Raw genomic sequence first — 19,288 nt, 5'->3', positions numbered from 1 at the left:
TAAACTGGAGCGGGGCACGCGCGAGCGTGTGCTCCTCTCACGCTTTAGAAGGCCTGTTTTAACCTTTTTTTCGCTTCGTACGCGCCATATTTTTACCGTGACTATGTCTGAAGTGTTCGTTGTAAAAGTAGGAGGCTTTGAAAAATGTTCGCTGTATGTGGACGCAGCTTCAATGGTTTGCATTGGAAAATCGTAAGTGCACCCAAATATGGTCGTTATAACCGATAGATCGTTATATGTGGGATCGTTATAAGTGGATTCGACCGTATTTGAATTCAATTAGAAATTATTCTACCAAATCACTACTCGCTTCGAAACCAAAATTTACTATTCGCACAAGCCTACGCAACACATCCTCGAAAGAAAAAAAAAAAGCGTGTTTTTGGAGGTACGGTATGTTCCGTAACAGCGGCCTCTTCTGATTTTTGGTATGCTTTACAGCAAAACGTCATTGCTTTGCATTGCAGCGGAGCTAACTTATGTTTTTCCTTGTTCGTGAGATGGTTGTAAAGCTTTTGTTGTAGTTTTGGACGACATATGCACGAGAGCATTCTTTTTCTAGGCTCGCATATTTGAAGAGCAAACATAGCTAGAAGCAAGTTTTTTTTTTTTTTTTTTTTGGGGGGGGGGGGGGGTTTAACGTCCCAAAACCACGATATGATTATGAGAGACGCCATAGTGGAGGGCTCCGGAAATTTCGACCACCTGGGGTTCTTTAACGTGCACCTAAATCTAAGTACACGGGCCTCAAACATTTTCGCCTCCATCGAAAATGCAGCCGCCGCGGCCGAGCTAGAAGCAAGTTGAATGTGGCTGCAGACCGCACAACTTACTGACAAACTACTGAGATAGAATTGGCATGGCACTTTAGTTTGACCATTCTTTGCCAGGGAGAATATTTCACGCTGCATATTGTGTTAATTCATGACATCCCCCCCTTTTCTCTCATTGCAAAAGGTCCTTCATCACTCTTGAGAACCACTGTGAAGTACCATACCGGTATTCGGGAGCACTACTAATGCAACTAAGCTAAGAACCATCACACAAACTAAGTGAGGCTAAACATTGAGCGCCTCGTCACTTTCACAACAAGAATCCACTTCATTGCTTGCAAGATGAGCGAGACTAGCTCACCCTTCTGTATCAGTTGAAGCAACACTGTTAGTCCTTTGCCTTGGCATCAGGCTGGCTTTCGTGGGACTCCTGTATGAAGTGTCTCCACTTTTCATTCTCCGGCGAGGACTGGACTCTCCCCCACTCGCTGATTCTGGTGTTTCGTTTGCCGACGCTGTGTCAGTCCCCGATTCGGAACCAGAAATACTAGAGACCTCCTCTGAAAATTGTGATCACAGAGCATTTCTTTTTTCTTCCTTTTTGATAAGCCAAGGACAAGTCACAAAAGAGTGAATGAATACCATGAGCAGAAGGCACCACTTAAACAGAATTTATAACAGCTAAAACAATTCTAGCTGAAGCTGACTCTGACTTGTCCTTGAAGAGGACAAGTCAAGATGGGGTGTTAAAAATACATATACCTGAAACAGCTTTTTAAAATCGAAGTTATAAATGGGGTACAACACTACTACTGGTACTTCAAATAATTAAGGTCAAACTTACAGGCTTTTGTGCTGCCCATATGGAAACCAGTGGTTAGAGTAGACATCAATCCCTCCCATAAGAATGACTTCACACAGTCATCAGATAAGAATAACCTCACAGATACTGTACACTTAGTGGTTTTCAAGCACTTTTTTTCAGATACACATGAACAAATTACCTATCATGCTCATGAACTCTTGCTCGCTGAGAACTCTTCCTCCACATATCTTTTGCTTCAAGTTATACCTATGCCAGTCTGCCTTGTAGTGTTGTACCTGCCAAAAGATAAAAGAAATGTTTCGGAAAAATTTTGTATACCGCCTACAAGCAACAATATATATATATTAATCCTTTATGGAAGGGTTAAGGCAATGCACCGGTAAGACAACTTTTTTTTTTTTGCTCGGTCTTGGTTCTGGATTGAAGTTTCCGACTAGTAAATATCTTAGGCCAACACTGCGTAATAGGCAACTAGTATCAATTGTTAGATCGAGCACGACCGAGCATGAGGTAGGAAGGTTTGGTGCCAGACTGACTTTCTTTTGAAAGCACCAACAGTCAGAAGAGCAATATTCATGTAAAATCCCCAGCCAAAGTGGTATCAGACAGGTAACATAAAGGAAACGTGATGTAAACTTCTCTATCACATCTAAACAGAAGTTTTTATAAAGGTTTCACATGAGCAGTAGGTAAATTAGGATGAAATTTGCTTTCGGAAGTTCCCACAGGTAACAGACCTACTGCTGAAAAGGTTTCCTGAAAAAAATTTTTAGTTTACTTATTCTCAGTGGTGTGACATCATTTAGACAATGTTTTCCTATAGGTATCTTTGTCTTATGATTGACAATTAATAGTAGAGCTGTGCGAATAGCATAATTTTGGGTGCGAAGCAAATTCGAATATTGAAGTGTGAGTGCGTATTGAATCGGATATTTTTCTAATATTTCTAGAATATTGTTCTAATACTTCGAAGTGAAATTGCAGTTAGAGAGGATTCCTAAGCATATTCTTATGAGATAGCAACATGAAAGTTTTTCTTTTCGATAGGTTGATGAAGCACTGGCAGGGTGGTCTTTCATAGTTTTCTTATCAAGAATGAGGCAATGTAGAGGCCGAATTCTATTTATGTACATAATTTGGTGCAACCAAAGTGTTGCCGACAACACTTCACACGTGATAGGCAAAGATGCCATTTCCTCAGCCTCTCCTCCTCTTTCAACATCTGTGGAAGGCCAACTGATGTGGCGGACAAGGGTGTGCTCCCTTCATGTCCGGAGTTCCAAACCTGCCTCGTAGACGTCGATATATAAGAACATCTGAAATTCTGGATGCCAGAAAGCTTCGGCTTCAGATTTTTGGACTTCCTGCCCAAATTTCAGGTCCAAAACAGCACTAATTGAGCCCCCACCTCTGCCCCACCTTTCATCTCCATGTTGGAACCAGCGTTTTCTTGAGTTAATATATTTGCGACCGTAGCAGAGCTTGAAAAGCAGTTTTGCCGCAATACGAGGGTGTGATGAGGTGAAGCAAGGTGTGGGAGTGGGCTAGTTGGTATTCCATAATGCTAAAACTTTAGCGCAAAACGAGCACAGCGACAAAGAAACGACGAGGACAAGCGCTTGTCCTCGTCGTTTCTTTGTCCGCTGTGCTCGTTTTGCGCTAAAGTTTTAGCATTATGAGGTGAAGCACACTGAATATCTAGGGACCACTTCCAATCGGACGTTGACTGTGTCTTGGCAAAGTTCGACCGTACCGGAGCTTGAAAGGCAGCTCTGCCGCAATACCGGGGTGTGATGAGGTGAAGGATATTGAAAATCTAGGGACCACTTCCAATCGGACGTTGACTGTGTCTTGGCAAAGTTCGACCATAACGGAGCTTGAAAGGCAGCTCTGCCGCAATACCGGGGTGTGATGAGGTGAAGCATATCAAAAATCTAGGGACCACTTCCAATTGGACGTTGACTGTGTCTTGGCAAAGTTCGACCATAACGGAGCTTGAAAGACAGCTCTGCCCCAATACCGGGGTGTGATGAGGTGAAGCATATTGAAAATCTAGGGACCACTTTCAATCGGACGTTGACTGTCTCTTGGCAAAGTTTGACCGTAACGGAGCTTGAAAGGCAGCTCTGCCGCAATACCGAGGTGTGATGAGGTGAAGCATACTGAAAATCTAGGGACCACTTAAAATCGGACGTTGACTGTCTCTTGGCAAAGTTCGACCGTAACTGAACTTAAAAGGCAGCTTCGCCGCAATACGAGAGTGTCATGAGGTGAAGCATATTGAAAATCTGAAGGGGTCACTTTCAATCGGACATTGACTGTATTTGTTTTTGGGAAGTTCAAATAGTTCGAATAGTAAAATTCCAGTGCGAATCGAATAGCAAACATAATTAGAAAAATATTCGAAATTTCGAATATTCGCACATCCCTACTTAATAGTTATGTGTTGGGTGCCACCTGAAACATGACAGCACTGGTTTTCAGGAGATGTCAAGAAAAAGTGTGCAACGCATGCATCCAGAGAATTTTTTGTGTGTTCACTGCAGCTTTCAAGAACTTCAAATGTTGATTGTATTTTATAACATCAGTATACAAGGACAGCACATCATTTTTAGCATGGATCGTAGTAATTCACATGTGCTTTACGTGGCATAAAGCACCTAGAGGATGGCGATATTTTTGTTATGCACAATTCGCGGGAAGAGCTTGGGTGAGTTTAGTGAGTTTGATGAAAATTTTTTTAGACAAGGAAGAATGTATTCAGTCTTAAAAAGACCAGCCTTCCTGGACAAGGGCATTGATAAAGAAAGTGACAAGAACAAATTTACAGAAAATGATTTTTCAAGCTATCATCAACGGTGTTCTGCTGACCACAGGCTGTACTTTACAAGAGCCCCATAAAAAAAAAGAAGAAACAATTATGAAATATTACATAATTTGCTACGTACATGACAGTACAGAAAAGTGCTTTAATATCTGCATGATGCCCAAAACTCACAAAAGATGTTTTCTTACCACGAACTACTACAATGGGAGTAAATTATCACAAATTAAAGTTGAAAAGAAAATACATTCTACTGTGTCTGAATCGTTAAAGCAAAGGTTCACAAAATGATTTTTAAATACCATACCTATTTCGAGTTGTTAACAGTTCAAAATTTAGCGAAAACTGAGTGGTATCCACTTTCTGAATGGCCAACCATACTGTTTCATACAGTACCTCTGTGCAAAAGCTGCACGATTTGCAATAGAAAATGCAGTTGCAGGTCTTTTCCTGGCCTGCAAAGTAGTACTCTCAGAACTTAAGAGAGCAGAACTACTATTGGTCCACACTTGATGTACAATTTAAATGCTCTTCATTTCAGATTCCTCTTGTGGAGCCCAACAGCAAGGATAAATTTCAATGTTTCATGACAAATGCTAAGAACAATGTTTTCTGCTCAAAATAAGTTACTCTTCTAATAAACTCATTCCTCCATCTTTTACCCTTCTTATTAATTATGCAATGGTATTATTGGCAAATGATCCTAAATATCTTTCGTCAGCCATACGAACGCTCAAGTAATACAAAAGCCTCATTAACATAAATTGACAGAGATTTCACTATTGCATGAAGCAAAAGCACAGTGCTACACTGCACATTGTTTGTGCACTGTCTTATACTGCATCGCTCTGTACTGCACTGTAGACGCTTCATGCAGCACTGTATCATTTACATCTTCAAAATGTGCCAGCAACAAAAGGTTTCCGTCACCTGTTCATCCCGTGTCTCAAACTCAGCTCCACAGAGTGAGCAGCACATGACAGTGGACACTTTGAGGTCCTCGCTTTCTGGAACTGGCACATTATCTGCAGAATGCAAGATTAGAAAAATGTTTTACAAAATCTCAATTGGCTATGTAGTTAGAAAACATTGTACAATTTGTCAGAAAGTGGCAGGATGTCCAAATGAATATTCAAAATGTGGCTACAAAACAGGACCTAACATAACAACTGAAAGAAAGCATGATTGAAATGATCCTCAAAAAACATCAATAGGATAATCCCCAATGGCTCTTTTTACACCACCAAAAAAAGTAATTAAAACCATGAAAGCCCAATTAGAAGTTAAAAGATAATTTTTCCTGCTGTTTTCTATGTCATACGCTTTATTCATAGCACGCCATAGCTTAGACGAGATAATTTATGGCTAAATAAGCAGTAATGTGAAGGAATATACAAGCACATGACCCCAAATGTACAAGCCCAAGTTCACAGGCATGAAAAACAGCCCTTTTTTTTTTGTCAGGAAAAAGCTTACAATCTTTGGATAGTAACTCGTATGCTATGCCTTGTATGGTGTTACTTCCGATCTGTAGTGACATAGGTAAACTTATTCATTGTGCGTAATCAATAAAATTAAAGAAATGTGGAGCACTGCTCGACTTGAGTTTGATGTGTCAAACAAGACCTACGTATACATTTCAGCCTCGTAAACACGCAAACAACTTCGTGAGAATGTGCTAGGTCCCTGAATTGCCTTTCACATATATTTCAAAATTCTTACTACTAGTCTTTACCACACACAAAGAAAATACACAATAGACTATTTTATTGGGGAGGAGTGAAATGTCTGTTACAAGGAAAACTGCAAGATCATGTCGGGTAAGGCATCACCAAAGTTTGGTGGCGAGGTTGCAGAAGCCCTGATCAGGAACCATGGGAATAATCCAGCGAAATGTTTACTGCCAAAATTTATGCTGTCAGCAATCAAAACACCAGCCAAAGCAATTCAACAAGTCCTGGGAAGCATGGAGCAATGCTTGCCCATAAAGTGACACCTTGCATAAAATTAGCCTCTTTCTTTACGACACGTAGGTACTATACACATTAAAATTCACAGCATAAAACACTGTGAGGAAAAAATTTTAGCAGAGTGCTTATTAAAAATTCACACACACGCACGCACATGCATTCTTCCTCCCTCTCTCCTTCTTTCTCTCAGTCACTCAATCTTTGAGTGTAAGCACAAGATTCTCCAAAAATTTTTTATACCGAACAGAACCAGCACAACAAGGCATGCTTAGAAAACTATCCTCCTCTATTTGCCCCATATTTCATGGTTACTACAATTTTAAGTGTCACTATATATCACAAACTCATGTAACTCAGTTCTACAACACTAAGCTGAATTTAGTGTGTGCAGTAAACACAGAATGCATTTGTTTTGTTAATTACCATGCCTAAAGTTGGGTGATGAATAGAACTCCTGCTCCAGCTGTGGAGTGCAGTTGGCAAGCGAGAGACCAATCAGGTATCGTTCAACCTTGAATGGGTCAGTGAGCTGCCAAGTGAAGAAATTTGGGTAAGATGATGCCTCGGTAGTACTTTGGCCTGACGTAGTTGCTTCTGCTGATGCTTCGGCCATACTGAAAAACAAACAAGTGAACAAGTTGGAAACTAAATATGTCAATCAGTAAAGTTTTGCAACTAACGTCACTGAATTAGGACGTCCACAGAACAAATATAAATACTCCAAATAAGTAAGGCTGCATACATGTATGCACAGCTTCTAACTCCAATAGCTTCAGAAGCCCTAGGGGCTTGTCAGGTGGGAATAGATACTATGTACTATCATGCCAGAATGAAATTAAATGCACATGAGAAGAAATATAGAAAACCTTTCACATCTGACTGCTTCAAAGTGAGATGTGCGAATGAATGGGGTAAAGGCGGTTACGGAATGCAGCACTGTGTCCTCAGAACGAAGCCTCCATAAATGAATCGCATGAGTGATGTACTCAGCGGCGATATGGAATGAGAGATTTGCCTTCAGGATCACTGTTACCAGTTAACATTTTGTTCTAGTGTGACCAGACATGTTGCTAAAATCTTAGCTAGTAACATCCTCCTTTTTGCGTAACAGCTCGTTTTTGGTAGTATGTGCTTCTATGTTTAAATCTACACTTTTCACTTTAATATTTCCACTATATTGGAAAACTGACACATGGTTTGTAATTGTCATTAGTAAAATCATCTGAAGGCTGGCATTTCTCTGATCCTCATTCTGCGTCCGTATTTCTCTTAAGTATTTCTTCCAAGCAAATATTAAAGATGTCAAGATGCAACCAAACACATTTCTTAAATGCACTAGAATAGTTTCACTTGCACCTGCATCTCTGTAAAGAGCAGATACCACTGTACTATCTGCCGTTGAAAATGATAGGAGGATTTGAGACTACCAGCAGCAACAAAGTAGCAACTCGAGAAAAATACAGTGTCTTGAGTAAATGTGCCGCTTTGCACACCCAACTACTTTAAAAGGCTATGGAACAAACATCACACGGAGTGCAAAAACAGAGTATTTATGCAAGACGATTTATAATCAACTATGGTCAGTCACAATGTACAGGTAAAGATAAGCTCTGCCCACATTCATGTGGGCAGAGCTTGCATACAGACGGCGATATGAAGAAATCAAGGAGGTGTGCCATATATAGCCCTGCTGTAAAAAAGCATCACGATTTTTATTTTATGTATATGCAAGAAATGTTCTACCTAAGGATCCTTGTTTGTAGTCAGCTTTCTAAAATTGTCTTTACAGCTGCCACAGTACACCACAAAGAACACCAAAATGTCAAAACTAATGGCCATTAGCTTGACACACACTATGGTAAAAAAAAAACAATACAGAAGGTGACAAAGGATAAAAAGCTATTTTAAAAACTTGTCCCATGTTTCGTCCTCAACATGGGAGCCTCTTCACAACCACTTTGAACTGGATTCCCATGCAGGAGTCAATACGTCAAGGTCTTAAATATTTAATTTTTTACTCTATGTCAGCATCTGTTTTTTTGCCACGTTATCCTTTCAAACAAAAGACTTTGTCAGACTCTTTAAATCTGCTACAGATTACATTTCTTTCTAGGCCTCCGCGGTGGCTCTGTGGTTGTGCTTACAGTGCTCAGCTGCTGACCCGAAAGACGTGGGTTCAATCCCAAATGTGGCATTTGTATTTCAATGGAAATGCTAGAAACCCATGTACTGTGCAAGCCAGCGCATGTTAAGGGGAGACACTGGTCTCGAAACGAAAAGTTTTATTATTGGAGATATTGTAATGAAATTGGGTGTGTATATGTATTTCTTCCTCCTGTTTTCAAAAATATAATTAGTTTTCATGTACTTCAATTAGTTATCAAATTGTGAGAGCATAAGTGAAATCTAATTAGGTAATTTCTTACGGGTCATTAAGACACTTTCCCTCAGTATTTTTAGGTTCTGTTTAAGATGCAGCTGTAGCCAAAGACCTGCCATGTGGAGCTATGCTATTTATATTGTCACTGAGATATATCATCATATAAGAACTTTCAATTGTATTGACATTGTGTCATCTTGAAATGCAACTAGCTCACATTATTGTTCACAAAATTTCATATGTTCATCTTAGCCACAAAAAGATAGCATAGCTCCACAGTCCTATTTCTTACGAATTCAACGGTATAAAATTTATCAAAATTACCTCACAGAAACATAATGAAAAGATCCGTAAGGCTGGTCAAGTTGGCAAAAAATGTGAAGCTGAGAAAATGGCGTTTGAAGTTTGACACGCACTGTATAAATTTCTAAAAGGAACCTTTAATCATAAATTTTATTCACATGTTCCCCATCTGTTTCCCTTCAAAACAAAACAGAAAGTGTCTTGTTCCACCCAAGGAATCATATCTAAAAAAATTTTCCAATGTGTAAAGCATGATCAAAACCACACCATCACAAGCGGCTGGAGGGTTCTGGAAAAGCCATGGGGTATGAGGCTCAAGCGACTGGCTGCTCATGTCTTTTCAGTCTTTAGGAAGAACCTTCTAGATGTTAGGCAGCATGTTACCCTGGGTAATAGGTTGCTATGCTTGAGAGAATACCTTCAAAGTAGTCCAGGACTGTAATCTTCAGTTGCACCCGTTTTGTGTCGCCTTGCAAGTCTTTTTTGTGTTGGTGCTCTTCAGATGAGTTGCATTTGCCTTGCGTAAACACAGAGTCTTTTTCTAGGCTTCGTCGAACAAGGCAATCCCCAGCAACATAGCCCAAACTTGCAGCAATGGACTCGTTGGTTGCCCTTCTTCCTTGGTTGTACATGGCAACAGCCTCAGCGGCAGCTCGCTTCACACTTTCCAGCGAAGCGTTCCCATTCTTTGAAGTTTGGGTCCAGATGACTGAATGAAGACTCACTCGCGTTCTGGGTCTTCCCTTCACAGCACCGTGCCAGCAGGCTCTCACAACTGCTGGCACGGTGCTGCGAAATCACAACTGCTGCAAGAAAAAATAAGCTTTACTGCAAGGCCGTACTCCTTGTCCGTTGCCTTCCTCACGCTGAGACTTTTAGCGTCGCATTTGTCGCACTTCGCTTGTGCAAAAAAGTTATTCAAAACTTTCATATCGACGAGCCAAAAATCGGTCCCGGCGTCACCGGTCTGGCGCTCCGCGCTGACTCCAAGAAGGTCGAACTTGCGCTGGGTAGCCGACTTTCCAGACAGAACAGTCTTCGTTTGCGCCGATCTCTCAACTCGCTGCGCCTGCTCCGCCGTTGAGTAGTACGCGGCATCAACCCGAAGTGTTTCGCTAGTCGAACTTGGTCCCACGGTGTCGTCAGTTGAAGTTCCCGGCAGATCCAAAGGGTCCGGCCGCGACTCCAACTCCGCTGCCGACGGTGCACTTGTAGCCGGCGCCTTCTTGTTCCAAGCCCGTTTTTTACGGCTTCCAAATGCTCGTTGCGTCGATGGTTTCAGACGAGAGTCTCCAGGCATTTCGATCGCGTGTAAAAACTACCGGCACAAAGTGGAAACACGGTCCGTCGAGAAACACGCACGATCGCAAAAGCAGGCGCACACAAACGGACAGCCACGGCGGGCGGAGAAACCAACACAAAGAAAAAAAAAAGACGTGTCGGTCGCGCCAGCCAATGGGAGACTCTGAAAGGCGCGCTTGAAAAGCGCGCCGCGTGAGAGCCAATCAGTGGCCTGGAAACGACCTTCAGAAAACCCGCGACGGCGGCCGTTCTGCTTGAGCGACGCCATTTTGAGATGGCGCAAAATGTGCACAAAGAAAACAGTTTCAAATCTAGCCCAAGATGGCGGCGCTCGGCCCGCTGCAACGCTCATGGCGCGCGCGGGAAGTTCGAACAAATTTCGTCCTTTTCGGGACATTTTAGTGCTGCCGGGGTGCTTTGAAAGCCGATTTTATCGCGTTTCCCGACCGAATTTAGCGTTAGCAATTTGAGAGTAGGTGCTCAGAAGTACAAACGCCTCGAAAATAAGCTTTGCGAAAAATCGATTTTTTGACCATTTTTGACCGTTCCAAGACCCGCGTCTCCCCTTAAAGAGCCCCACGTGGTCGAAGTTATCTGGAGCCCTCAGCTATGGCGTCTCTCATAGCCTGAGTCGCTTTGGGGCATTAAACCCCGTAAACCAACCAACCAACATTACATTTCTACCACCCTGCAACGAAAATGGTGTCACATGCAAATGCTTACTCCCATGTCACCATCACAGCTGATATTATATGTGCAGCAGCAGGCTAATACACCTGTACCACTGCTATAAAATGCTACAGAGCAAGCCAAATGTCGCTTCATTTGTTAAGATTGCTACATGCACCCAGAGAGACTTCCCTCTAGGTGCATGAAGCAACACCGTCAAAGCCAATATTATATGTCCAGCATTACACTATTAACGCCTATACTGCTATCATGTTACAGACCAAGACAAATGTTAATTTATATATAAATAATGTTACATAAACTCTGAGGGAACATACCAATAATGCTACTATAAAATGCAAGAGAGCAGGTCAAATCATATATTAAACTGAGAGCATGGAGCGATCTTAATAAATGAATTGAGATTTGGCTTGCTGCGGAGCATCATATAGTAGCAGTACGGCCCCTAGAATGTAGCAATGTAAACGTACTCGTGTGATGCTAGACATATTGACTCTGACAATTCTGCTGACATATTAGTAAGCATTTGTATGCGACACCGTTCTTGCTATAGGGCAACACTGTAGTAAAACACTGTTGCCATAGTTTCTTCCGCCCCATTCTCGGCTGCATCTGTTAGCTGTAATGCCTGCACGTCGCCTAAGTATATATATTATGTTCTCCTTTGGGGAATTCTGAGAAGGCAATATCGTTGTGCTCACTCTTAATTGCGTCTGATCACAAAAAAGAATGAAACCTTTTCAAAAAGCCCATTTCTCCTAATTAATCTTGCTTGTGCAAGTTCATGTATACAAAGTGGGAAACAAGCTGGTCGCATTTAATCAAGCCGATCGCAATTTTTCAGTATCTTGGGGGCAAGCACAGTACGTGGTAGCACAAGAGGAAAGATTGCACGAGCACAACCGCATTTAGTGATTAAGACGTTGAACAGGAGGTGCTTCGTTTTGCCCTTCCTGTTTACATATATATGCGTGAAATGAGATACGGTTGGTAGGAGAGAAATCCTGTAGAGCGGATTAAATACATGTCATCGGGTTCTTTGAATTTTACGCGGTTAACATGGTCCTTTAAAAAAAAAACTGCACTGAAGCGAAAAGTTGCGTGTTATGTATGACGACCATGGAAATGCCGAGTGTGTGAGTAAGACATAACCAGGCAACATATCTATGACAAACTTGCGCGAACGAAAAGCCACTTGATCGATCCTGTAGCTGTTACGCAACATCTGGCAATAACTTTCCGTCATTACTTTCTCTGGAACGTGAGGTTACTTATATACGTAGGTGCCTATGACGCAAGTCGAGATACGGCCTCATGCGTTGCAAACAAATACTGCCCCTTCCTTCGGCAGCTGACAGCACAAGTGAATGAATGAAACACAACTCACATTTCGGCAAGCCACGCGCACCCTACTAAAACCGACTGCGAGGTTTCGCTGGTTTCGCTGGCTTATCGCTGGCATTACATTGGCTGCGGCTTAGCCACTATGCTTGCTTTGCAGGATGACAGGTGGAGCCAGCTGCAGTCGCAGCTGTCTTTTTTTCTGCTCGTTTGTGTAGTTCGCGGGTTTTGTTTTTGCTTTTCTTTCACATCGAGGCCAGATGAAAGCAGCTGATAAGCCGCTATCAGCTACGCGTTACACTGAATCTTGGGAGATGTGTGAGGCCTACGAGGCTCTACTACATCGCCCGTAGGACAGTCATTTGAGAAGCAGGCACTACGTCTTTTCTTCCCTTGCACAGCCTTGCATTCAACGTTGCGTTGCGTATTTCAGGTTGTTTTAAAGTTAAGTAACACATAAATCATTCGAAAGTCCAACGTTCGGGAACTACATTAACCGTACAACTCCTTCGTAGACATCCAGATCGTACAGTAATCCGGTCAGTTAGGACAACAACAAGAATCAAACAATGAGTCTCGTTTGGCTGGCTGTTCAGCGCACGGCTGAAAACACTGCACGCATGCAGCCGCCTGGAAGCAGTCTGCTGCGATCGCGCGCACAAGCTCCTGGGAGCGAACAGCTCCGGGACTTTGCCGCGTATCGCGCATCCATACATTTACTGCCGACATGAATTGGTCAGCGAAACTGCAGCGCTTACTGGAGAATTTCGACATCACGCGAATCAGTAAGTCCCTGCGTCGTATAAATTCTGTCTCGTCGTCCGCTATCCGACGCTTTTATTGCCGTTGTGCCGTAGTAATGTTTATGTGACCTATGGATTTTTCTCTCTCGTTCTTCGATGATTACCTTGAGCACGAAATGGAGTTCGTAAAGGTGTCTACTGATTTCAGAGGTTGCACTGAGCGGCGACAGTGCAATTACCGAAAGCGATCGCTCGCGATGCGCGAATTCGGTGGTGATGTGTGAGGGAAAGCGCAGTGGCTGCACTTACTGCGTGGCATCGGATGGGCCTCGAATGTTCCCGAATTTCTCCATTTTTCTCCGCCGCAGGTTTCTATCATGAGAAGTGCAAGCTGTTTTTCGTCGGCGACCAGCACATGGGTTTCATTCGGCCCAACGATTGGATACATCTTGCCCCTTACAAGGACGCCTTTCACTACGACATCAAAACCAATCGGGTTGTCGTGAACCCGAGCTGGAAGACGTACGAAGAGCGCACTGCGAGGGTTGCCGACGTTTTACAAGATTTACGGAAGAAGAAAATCTTCAAAACACTGAACGGTTGGAGGAACGAGGTATGTGTGTTCGTCTTGTTTACGTGCTCTCACCGTCAGCGCTCGACCATTCTATTTATAGCTGCGCGCGTCCGTTCAGCTGCAGCACATTACTTAATCGCGGTTGGAGCGAAAAGCGCGATTATCGCGGCATTATGTCACGTATTACAACTATCGATTCTCTTTCTTTTCTTTTTTTTGCTTTCATTCTTCTCTCCCTCTCTTTAGTGCTACGAAGTCAGCGCTAGGTTCGGAGACAAACCTGCGATGAAGATGGAAAGAGCCGCAACATGTGAGTGATTAGTGATCTTTAAACCGTAATCGCTTTTGCGGAACTCTTTTGCAACGTGGTAACAAGACGTGCGTGCTCTCTTGTTTCGTTCTATCGAAGGCCTATTCGGTCTGAAGCGATATGGAGTACACATAAATGGATACGTGAAGCGGCCCGATGGATCTATGAGCGTCTGGTTTCAGCGGAGATCGGCGACGAAGGAAACATTTCCAAACAAGATCGACAACCTGGTAATAATTATTGTATGCGTGTTTATCAGTAGTGACGCCAGCTGTATCGATAGCCGACCAAATTCTGTTTGACTGCTCTAGGAGAGAATTGTCGAGTTGATATATATAATATTTTTAGGCGAAAATTTTGAAGCCTCCTAATGAAGTTAATAAAGTACTTATACTGGCCTGATAGTCTGTAGATTGCAACAGGACAGCATGTCACATTATGTTAACTGACCAAAAAGGTTGGACCATTTGCTCATACATGTATCCCAGCAGAAAAACCAGATTGCATTTTCTCAAGTGTCACTGCTGACATAATGTAGTAACAGCTGGCTGGAACTTGCGGCCCACGTGTTCAATGTTGAGGCATGCACGTATAAAGAAAAAGGTGCTAGTTTAAAGAGACGATATTTTATAGTGCTGTAACATTAATTTCTATGGCCATCTCATAAATACGTTAGAATAGGACATGAAAGTTTGAGCTTTCTTGTTTACATTTACATATTGCACAAGCAGTGTTCTTTTTTTAGGGATGAATGGAGCAAGCCTGTTCAGTGAATGATGTAAAAGCCTTAAATAATCCCCAGTAGAATATCAGAAATATATTTTCCACCTACCAGTGTCATATTCTCATTCATTCATTCGTTCATTCATGAGAATGCTTCCACTTTCAAATGACATAATTTCCAACGCAACATCCCCTGGCACAATACACATCCAATACATGGGCTCCAATGAATGGACAGTGAGTGTGATATCCATCAAAGCGACCAATTAAGTAGATCCCCGCTCAGATACTTTTGTTTTGATGCCCTAAAAATGCTGTTAAAAGCATGAGTGAATGTTTGGAAAAAATTCCTCACACTTTCACGGCAATGAGGTAAAGTTGTGTTGGTTATAAGTACTATTGCATGTTGCTGAACGTCTAGCACTAAGTCTTTTTTCATTTGAAGTAATGCCATTTTCCTTTCTGAAAAAAAAAAAAAACGAAGGTGGAAATTTGTCAAAAAGATGACCTGCTTGAATCATAGGCACACACTGCAATTTTTAATGTTCATATGCACCACACACTCACTAATAACTTGTATGAAAGCAGGTCACTGTACTCAGTTACCTAGTCTGTCACTTAAATACAATCATTCTACTGCAAAAATACATCTGCATCTCGTGAAGCACCTCTTTGATTGGTTTATATAACTTGGACAGTACGCCTTATAGCAAATAAGAGGCAATAATGGACAGATTTTGGAAAGGAATCTGGCGATTTGCAGCTTTCAAGCAGTAATCAGGACGCCTGAAATGGGTTGTTGCTGTCTGAGTTGCCGTGTCTTCACTTGGAGCCATGGTAGTAGCCTTGATGTTAGGCTTTTCCCAGGTAATATCTCATATGAGAACTCGTTGCCTCATTATGTGTGTATACACGAGAGAGCTACTTTGTATTTCGTAGTTTGTAAAAAAAGGCACCTGCACTATGATAAGAAACCGTCAATATATTGTTCTTTCTTTTTTCTTGAACTCTTCGTTGAGGACAAGTTTGATTTTACTATGCTCTTTCCCCGCGAGACAAATTCTGTGCAATTTTAAATAAATTTGCTAATATTGTCACCATATGTCTGCTGAACTATAGAAGCCTATGCGTGATGTTGTGTCTTTCAAGGTAACCGGTGGCTTTTGCGTTGGCTGTACCCTAACCGAGTGCGTCCGCAAGGAAGCGCAAGAGGAGGCATCATTGCCAGATCACCTACTCAGTGCTATCCGGCCAGCTGGGAATGTGTCGTGAGTTTTCTTTACATGACATCACCTGCGTTCACTGACTGTAAGAAACATTTAGCAGTGTAATCTGTGTCAATGCCCAAAATTTTCGCTTTGGAATGTAATTAGCAATAATTAAATATAAAATTAGGCTTACTTCAAAGTAAGTCTATACCTCAGCTAAATAAAAACTTCTTTGTACATTTTTTTTTTTCTCCCAGTAATGTTATAATTATCCCTCACATTGTTTTTCTTACTCCACAGTAGAGGTCAGCTTGGCATTTGTACAGCTTTGGTGCTTTGATGCTGGAAACTGACAGCATGCTCATTATCCAATGCTTCTTAGTAGAATGTTAGCAACAAAGCCTCTGAGGGAACACCAAAGCGGCTCCGAGACCGGGTTGTGGTAAGAACATGTAGTTGACTCCAATGGCGAATCAGTCCACAGAACAACGAGCAAACAGTTTCCTTGCATTTCGGAAGGGCATGAAAGCTCCTTTATACAGCTTTGCTGTCTTTGTTTCATCAATTGCACAGAGTGGCATACATCTGCTAAGGATTAAAAAGAAAATTAGAAATGTGCTTAGCTATCAGCGGCGGCATACACCTGCTGAGGATTAAAAAGTAAATAATAACAATGTGCTTTGCTCTGAGAAGAGGTTCTATATTTTTCCATGATTACGTGTGCGTGCAACAGCCGGATAATTAATGAGGTGTAGTGGAAAAGGAATGAATGAAAGAAAATTGACAGATATTTTTTTCAGAGAAAAAAAAATTCAGGCCTTTAAAAGACTGCAGGTGTGTGTTAACTATAACACATGTCTGCAATAATTTACGGTAATGTAGATCTTGCAGGAATTATCTGCTACTAAGTGCAGACTATGCTTTAAACATACCCTAGTTGCATTGCAAGTATTAGAAAGGGACATGGGAGCAGTATCAGAGAATATCCAATTGTATTTTGGGGAACACTTTTACATAATTGTGACACATGGATTTGAAACTGATTGGTTCTAGTTTGGCAGGAGGCTTTTATGTGGTGTCTTTTTGTTGTTGTTCTCTATTTTTCATGCATTGTTGCACAAACTATTGGAAGTGTTGCAAGGGCTTCCTGGGGAGTTGGCATAGAGCCTTGTTTTAAGTAATGTTAATGTACCTAATGAGTTATCGGATATTACACAGTTAGTCTAAAATGCTTCCTGCCAGTATTGGAATGTTATTAGTATTGAATATGTAACAATATTGAATATAACACAGCCTGTTTTTTTTGTTAAAGCAAAGACTTTCCAACAATTTCTCACGACTAACACAAGTGTCTTGGCTTCATTTCTTGTTTATGTGTACAGTTGCATGGTACAGATGACCTGATTGAATATCTTTGCTAGGTTTGTGTATGAAGACGATCGGGGCATATTTCCGGAAACAATCTTCGTCTTTGACCTGGAGCTTCCCGCAGACTTCGAGCCTCACTGCTCGGACAACGAAGTGGACAACTTCTACCTAATGACAATTCCAGAGGTATTTACTGAAAGCTCTCTTGTTGACACACACGCATGAAAATTTACAGAGGCCAAATCAACCAATGCCACAGTGCTCAGATTTCACATGTAGCTGTTGTACTGGTGCTATTACGCTTGAAGTTAGTGCAGGTCCTTCACTGCATTCAGGTTCATTGTTACCTTGAGTTGAATGCTGAGTACAAGTGCATTGTAGATTTTGCCACTGGTTACTTAGGGATTTTGTACTATGTGCACCTCCTCAATCTTGTCATAGCCACTGAATCTTTGCAGCCTCTCATAGGTGCCTTATCATCACCATCTGCTCCTTGTAACGTGGATTAAGACAGTCTGTCACGATAAGAAAGTATACTTAGCAAGCAAAAAAAACTCGTCATTATTGTTACTATGTAGTCCACAAATACACTAATGACCAGCAGCAACATCCTCTGCAGCAGATGTTGGGTAGAGAAGTTCACCTTTGAATCGATGTTTCGCATATGTTTAGAATCACTTAGGTAGTCATGTTTAATCGAAGAAATACCAGGTGCATTCGTACGACACGTAACATGAGCTATTGCGCGGCCTGTGGATCTGTTTATGTGATGCATGCCTCTCGGGTCACAGTGTTCGTTTCCCTTCACAGGTGAAAAACCTTGTTTTGTCGGAGGAGTTCAAGATTACCAGTTGCCCCATCTTGCTGGACTTTTTGGTGAGGCACCACTTCTTGTCGCCAGATGACGGTGAGTGAGCAGTGTTGTCCATTTTGCTGTGTCAGAGATTATGGGCTCTTTTAGCAGTGCAACCCTTTGAGGGTAGAATTTTTTCAAAAAAATTTTCCCAGATGGTCCAATTACTTTATTGCAAATTTTGAATGTACAAAATGTGTAAAGTCGGGAAGAAATTGAAAAAAAAAATCTGGTACAGTATTTTGGTGTCATCACAACTCGAAACTGCTAAATGTTCAGTAGTATTTCAGAGTGTGGTATTCCTTGAAACATGGGTCTATGCACAGCGCCTTATTGCAATCTGCGTGCACACATAAAATGCATGTCTATTCTCCCCTTGGAGCAAAGAGTTGCATTTGGCCAAATCACCGCTTTGCCATGCATCTGAAGAACTTAAGGGGGGACATGGGTCCTGAAATTTTTTTTTTTAATTCTTTGTAGATTGAGATGAAACTTGCTGAGTTTCAAATATGCAATTTCAAATATGCAATTATTTTTCTAGTATAGCATGTAGTTTTTAAAATATCAAACATTTCATATGCTTTTTGGGAGCCCCAGTTTGCCTAAACTGAGAGAGTTACAAAGTAATTAAGCACATCAGAATGACTCGAGTGGGTACAGAGTGCAAGAAAACAAGAATGGATGTTCTAAACCCATTTGAACAAAAGTTATGGCACGATGAACATTCGAAATTAGTTTACTTGAAGCTGGGATTTCGCTACAAATATTCAACATGCCACAACTTTTGTTCAAATGGGCTTAGAACATCCATTCCTGTTTTCTTGCACTCTGTACTCATTCCAGGTCATTCTGATGTGCTTAATTTAATTACTTTGTGTCTCTTTCAATTTAGGTGAACTATGGCTCCCAAAATGGCACCTGGAATTCAAATACTACATATTGTACCAGAAAAAAAATTGCATATTTAAAATCAGCACACAAATATACATAAACTCAGCGAGTTTCATTTAAATTGGTAAAGAATTGTAAAAAAAGTTTTCAGGCGCAGTGTCCCCCCTTAAAGGAAACTCGGTAAACAAGGAGAACAAGAAAAATTTCAT

The 19,288-nt window shown here is 41.6% G+C and overlaps 2 protein-coding genes across 3 annotated transcripts in view; one reads left to right on the top strand and one right to left on the bottom strand.

Moving 5' to 3' along the window:
* The window catches only part of LOC119387728 (ankyrin repeat and zinc finger domain-containing protein 1), a 63,090-nt gene extending 50,692 nt beyond the window's left edge, over window positions 1-12,398 (bottom strand). Inside the window, exons 1-5 of one of the 2 annotated variants that reach the window (XM_049413621.1) lie at window positions 12,244-12,391; window positions 6,817-7,007; window positions 5,354-5,448; window positions 1,778-1,874; window positions 1,135-1,333 (exon numbers count right to left, since the gene is read on the bottom strand). In XM_049413621.1, the coding sequence (XP_049269578.1) occupies window positions 1,135-1,333; window positions 1,778-1,874; window positions 5,354-5,448; window positions 6,817-7,007; window positions 12,244-12,314 (653 nt within the window). In that variant the 5' untranslated portion in view covers window positions 12,315-12,391. Of the gene's footprint in view, window positions 1-1,134; window positions 1,334-1,777; window positions 1,875-5,353; window positions 5,449-6,816; window positions 7,008-12,243 lie in introns of both variants that reach the window. The other variant, XM_037655210.2, reaches the window with a different exon arrangement.
* A 634-nt stretch (window positions 12,399-13,032) lies between these two features.
* LOC119387727 (uncharacterized) lies at window positions 13,033-18,242 on the top strand (the record flags this gene model as incomplete). Its single annotated transcript, XM_037655209.2, is given in 7 exon segments — window positions 13,033-13,194; window positions 13,521-13,765; window positions 13,973-14,036; window positions 14,136-14,266; window positions 15,909-16,027; window positions 17,389-17,521; window positions 18,146-18,242. Coding segments are annotated over 7 exon segments (847 nt in total), but the record flags the coding sequence as incomplete, so codon positions are not given.
* Window positions 18,243-19,288: the final 1,046 nt, after the last annotated feature.

The sequence above is a fragment of the Rhipicephalus sanguineus genome, chromosome 3 (genome assembly GCF_013339695.2).
Source record: "Rhipicephalus sanguineus isolate Rsan-2018 chromosome 3, BIME_Rsan_1.4, whole genome shotgun sequence".
NCBI classification, from domain to species: Eukaryota; Metazoa; Arthropoda; class Arachnida; order Ixodida; family Ixodidae; genus Rhipicephalus; species Rhipicephalus sanguineus.
Note: the sequence above shows the minus strand (reverse complement) of the source record. Positions and strands in the feature narration are given on the sequence as shown.